This window comes from Leptonychotes weddellii, unplaced genomic scaffold (genome assembly GCF_054177405.1).
Source record: "Leptonychotes weddellii isolate Sample4059 unplaced genomic scaffold, ASM5417740v2 HiC_scaffold_7231, whole genome shotgun sequence".
NCBI classification, from domain to species: Eukaryota; Metazoa; Chordata; class Mammalia; order Carnivora; family Phocidae; genus Leptonychotes; species Leptonychotes weddellii.
This window is the reverse complement of record NW_028042034.1, coordinates 3,967-9,587: the sequence shown is the minus strand read 5'-3', so window position 1 is coordinate 9,587 and position 5,621 is coordinate 3,967. Positions and strand designations below refer to the sequence as shown.

Genomic DNA, 5,621 nt, shown 5'->3' with positions numbered 1-5,621 from the left:
ATCTAATTTGTCTGGTATAAGAATTGCTACCCCAGCTTTCTTTTGAGGTCGGCTGGCATGGAAGATGGATCGCCATCCCTTCACTTTCAGTCTGGATGTCTTTAGGTTCAAAATGAGTCTCTTGTAGACAGCATATGGATGGGTCCTGTCTTTTTATCCAATCTGCAACCCTGTGCCATTTTATGGGAGCATTTAGGCCATTCATGTTGAGAGTGATTATTGAAAGATATGAATTAATTGTCATCATGTTGCCTGTGAAGACGTTGCTTTTATAGATTGTCCCTGTAATTTCTGTTGTATATGACTCTTGGGGTCTTTCTCCTTTTATAGAACCCCCCTTAATATTTTTTGCAGGGCCGGCTTAGTGGTCACATATTCTTTCAGTTTCTACCAGTCTTGGGAGCTCTGCATCTCTCCATCCATTCTAAATGAAAGCCTTGCCAGTTAAAGTATTCTTGGCTGTATATTCTTCTCGTTTAGTACCCTGTATATGTCTTGCCAGGCCTTTCTGGCTTGCCAGGTCTCTGTGGACAGGTCTGACATTATTCTGATGTTCCTCCCTCTGTACGTAAGGAATCTCTTCCCCCTAACTGCCCTTAAGATCGTTTCCTTGGTTCTAAGATTTGCAAGTTTTACTATTACATGCCGGGGTGTTGACCTGTTTTCCTTGATCTTGGGAGGGGTCCTCTCTGCCTCTAGGACACGAATATTTGTTTAATTCCCCAGATTAGGGAAGTTCTCAGCTACGATTTGCTCATATATATTTTCTAGTCCTCTCTCTCTCTCCACCCCCTCAGGGATTCCAATAATTCATTGGAACGTTTCATGGTGTATCTTATTTCTCTGATTCTATTTTCATGGATTCTGAGTTGTTTTTCCCTGGCCTCCTCTTTTCTATTAATTGGTCTTCTAGGTCACGAATTCATTCTTCTGCCTCACTTACTCTAGTTGTTAGATTATCTAGATTAGATTGGATTTTACTGATAGCATTTTTAAATTCTGCCAATTCAGCTTTCATTTCTGCCCTTAGAGACTCTCTGTTGCCATTAATTGATATCTCCATTCTAGCCATTGTCTTCACAATTGCTAGCCTGAATTCCATCTCTGACATCTTGGTTATATCTGCATCCTTTTGTAAATCTTTGGCATAAATCATAGTCTCCGAGTCTTTCCTATTTTGGGGGTTCCTCCTCCTAGTCATTCTGTTGGGGGTGATTGAGGGAATGTACAGAGTCCAAATTACTGACCACAACCTAAGCAAGATGCACCTGTTTTCTAGGGACATTAGGGTTGCTGTCCTCTTGTTCTCCCAGCCTTTCTTCTGGGGGAGGGGCCTGCCGTGCTGTTACTCAGGCAACCCTGTTTGGGCAGAGTTGCCCTGCCCCCTTGTGGAGGGGGATGACCTCAGTGAAAACCGGTTTTGGTGGGCCCTTGTTCTCTGGCGGCTTTCCCTGGTGGCTTTCCGCATCTTTTCTGAGAGAGTCAGAGCAGAAGAGACCATTTCCAACCCTCTCCCTCAGAGCAGAGAGATCACAGTCTGTTCTTCAGTGAGCTCTCCAGGCCACACTATCTCTGTTTCTGTCTGTGCTGCTATAAACTGCAGTCCTGTGTTGTGCACCCCTCAACAGCGCTCCCAGTTCTCTCCTCCATGTCAGGGCACATCTCTGCCCTTTGTGCTTCTAAACCACCAGCTGCCCCCAGTTTGCACGTGCAGCCCTGCTCTGGGTTTCTGTCCGGGGAGCTGCCCTAAAGTCCTTTCCCCATCACTACCAGTCTGCGAGTCTGTGCCCAGTCCCCAGCATGGGAAGCTATCACTCACCAGGGGTGTAGTATCCTGATACCTGCCCATGGAATCATGGCTCCCCACTTTGTACCTCAAAACCAACTGCCTACGATATTCTGTTTGTAGAGATCCAGATCTATCTTCTTACATCTCAGCCTGATTTTGTGGGTGTTCAGAGTGGTCTGGTAGATATCCAGCTCAATTCCACAGACTGGTTTGAATAGGGTCCCCTACTCCTCTACCATCTTTTCCCCCTCAAGACACAATTGCCTTCAGTTGAATTCAACTTCTTTCATTGTTATGTAGGGAATACCAAGTCTGTAACTTTATATCAGGTAATTTTTTAAATAGTAAAAAAAAATATATATATATAATTTACATTTATAAGAACGTTTTCATTATGTTAGTAAGATTTTATTTTTTTCTACTATATTTTACTTATCATCTTGATATTTTGGCACTAAAACAGATGTATACATAAATACATCCATTAGAAATCTTTTTTTAATACAAAATTTCTGACTCTTTTATTTTTCATAAGAACACAACATAACTATAGTTATCAATACTCTATTGCACACTTAAATATTTGGAAAGTGAGTAGATCTCATGTGTGTTCCTCTCAGTAACCAAGATACCTCAATAATCTCATTGTCAATTGGTGGATAGATATTTAAAAATGTATTTGTTTGATTTTTTCTAACTAATGTAGGAAAATATATGGAAATGTCTATCCTAAAAACAAACAACCAAAGATTAAGAAGGTTTAAAATGTTTATAAACAAAATATCTTCTTTATAACTTTTGAATTTGTTTTTTATTCTGGAGATAAAGTTTATTCACACACCAATCTCCTACCAAACCCTGAGTGATGGAATAAATCAGGAATTTTTAAGATATAATCATAGGCGACATTTGTCTTAATATGGCAAGTAATTATGGCCTAGATTTCCCATTCTCAGAGACATTCCACCTTCCCCAAGGATCTAATGGTAGCTGATCTGTAATGTCTTAAGATTTCTTCACCATCTTCCAATGTCTATTTGTAAATTTGTCAGTGATAAAACAATCACATGACCACATTTTATCTATTACTTGGACTTTGTCTTTTGAATCAACATGCCTGAGTTTAAAACCTGCCCCAGCAGTTAAAGTGATGTAACTGTGGGGAAACTATTTGCCCCCTTAGTTTCTTTATTTATAAAATGTAAATTAATAGCATATTTAGGGGTACCCGTGTTGCTCTGTTATTAAGCATCTGACTCTTGGTCTTAGCTCAGGTCTTGATCTCAGGGTCCTGAGTTTGAGCCCTGCATTCAGGCTTAAAAAAATTAGAATACTGCAGAGACTTAGCAGAGTGAATTAACCCATGGAAATTTTTTTTTATAAAGATGCCAACTATGCTTTACCCATTATTTTTTATTGCTACTATGGTTAATTATCATCATAAAATAAATGACTACAAAAGTGTTCTAATTTTGCTTCTTGCTCATATATTATCTTCTGGGCTTTGTTGGTTTATTCCAGACCAGAGAAGATGAGATATGGATGTAACAAACCAAACAACAGTGACAGAGTTCATTTTTCTTGGGTTTTCTGGTGTTCTCTATCTGCGGCTCACCTTGTTTGTGATATTTCTCACTGTGTATCTGCTCTCCCTCATGGGAAATACCCTCATCATCTTCATTGTTCTCATGGATATCACACTCCAAACACCCATGTACATTTTCTTAGGAAATTTGTCGCTCCTGGAGATCTGGTACACCACAGCCACAGTGCCTAAATTGCAGGCCACCTGCCTCTCACAGGTTGTTACCATCTCTATTTCTGGCTGTATAACCCAGTACTACTTCTTTTTCTCCATGGGAGCTACAGAGTGCATCCTGCTGGCAGTGATGGCCTATGACCGGTACCTTGCCATCTGTAGCCCTTTAAGGTATTCACTTCTCATGAGTCTTCAGCTGTGCCTGCGGTTTTCAGCTGGATCTTGGATTGGGGGCTTCATTGCTCCTCTCCTACCAACCATACTCATCTCCCATCTAAACTTTTGTGGTCCCCAGAAGATCAACCATTTCTTTTGTGACTCAGACCCCATTTTTAAACTCTCCTGCTCAGATACATTTTTGGTGGAGGCTTTGGGCTATACATGTAGCTCTGTCGTGATTCTAAGTTCTTTCCTTCTCACTATGTCTTCGTATGGACACATTGTGGTCACAATAATCAGGCTGTCTTCCCGGGAGGCTCGGAAGAAAACTTTCTCCACCTGTGCCTCCCACCTCACTGTGGTCTCAATCTATTATGGCACCATTATCTTTGCTTATGTTCGCCCTCCAGCCAAGTACAACTTCACTATTGGTAAAGTGATCTCAGTGTTCTACTGTGTGGTTACCCCTTTGGTAAACCTTCTCATATACACACTGCGAAACAAAGATGTGAAGAAAGCTTTCAGAAAAGTTCTAGCAAGAAAAAGAATGCTTTTGAACCTGCAAAGGATTTGAGAGATACTCTAAAATGATCAATTTAGAGTGGATTCCTAAAACACATTTGCAAATGGTAAATATTGAAAATTGTATTATAAAATTGATACCACCTAATATGGACATCTCTCTGTACTTTACATTTTGGTTTGAATTCTACTACAATAGATATTCTAGAATTGCTATGTTTAAAAATGTCAGTACAATGTCATAATAATAAAGAGATAAAGCACACAAGCTCCCTGCCCACAAGTCATTCACAATAGGAAAATGGGCTGGTTTAGTCCCATAGCTCAGTTGACTATTTTCATAATTACACCTCATCAATAATCATAAACCAAAGATTATTTCTGTTGAATGTAGCAGTGTTACTCCATTTGGTAGTTGTTCTATTATAAACATATCACTTTGACCCTGAATATAATTTACTAAATTAACATGTATTAAACACATAGATAAGCTAGCACTATTTTTAAAATAGTTTTTTTAAATTATTCATATAAATATAAATGGAAAATTTCATTAGAAAAATAGGAAAATACTGGATGATTCAGATTTTTCTTGATAATTCAATTTCAAAATATTAGCAGAGGTAAGAAGATCAAGATGTAGAGGGAGAGGGACACCTGGGTGGCTCAGACTGTTAAGCATCTGCCTTCGGCTCAGGTCATGATCCCAGGGACCTGGGATCGAGCCCCACATCGGGCTCCCTGCTCCATGGGAAGCCTGCTTCTCCCTCTCCCACTCCCCCTGCTTGTGTTCCCTCTCTCTCTGTGTCTCTCTCTGTCAAATAAATAAATAAAATCTTTAAAAAAAAAGATGTAGAGGGAGAAAGAAAGGAAAAACTTAGATCTGGGCAGTACAGTAATGGGATATCTATCATGGTAAAGCAAGTATCAACTCTCTTAGATTTTTATAAAATATTCAAGCTAGATAAACTGATTTAATTCAGAAGGAGAGAAGAAAAAAATAGAAAAAAGAGACCCAAACCAGATTTTCTTTCACTGTTTACCTTCTTTTGTTAATGAAAAAGCTTTACATTTTTCAAATACTAAAATTAGTAAGAAATGGGATGACAAGAGAGCTAAAGGAAATACATATTTCAAAATTTTTTAGCATAAGTGTTTTCCACTTGATCACCTCCTAAAGTCTTTCCATTCAAAGTGTGATCAGTGCACTAGAAGCATCAGAATAATCTGGGAGCTTTGTTAGAATGGCCTATCTAAGCACAGACCTCTTGAATGAAAGTATGCAGCTCAACAAGATCCCCGGTTAACTGATATGTAGATTATATTATTAGAGGCATTATTTTAAGCAACTAAGATTTTAAATAATTTATTTTAATGGCAAAAGTATATAAC

General features: G+C 38.9%; 1 protein-coding gene across 1 annotated transcript; it reads left to right on the top strand.

The window, feature by feature from the left end:
• The first annotated feature begins 2,969 nt into the window (after positions 1-2,969).
• LOC102733812 (olfactory receptor 11L1-like) lies at positions 2,970-4,492 on the top strand. The gene has a single exon (XM_006745873.2). The coding sequence runs from the start codon at positions 3,328-3,330 to the stop codon at positions 4,279-4,281; it is 954 nt and encodes a 317-aa protein (XP_006745936.2). The 5' UTR covers positions 2,970-3,327; the 3' UTR covers positions 4,282-4,492.
• Positions 4,493-5,621: the final 1,129 nt, after the last annotated feature.

Bases quoted from the DNA above. Each gene is read 5' to 3' on its own strand.
- LOC102733812 (XM_006745873.2), top strand. From the start codon at position 3,328: ATGGATGTAACAAACCAAACAACAGTGACAGAGTTCATTTTTCTTGGG.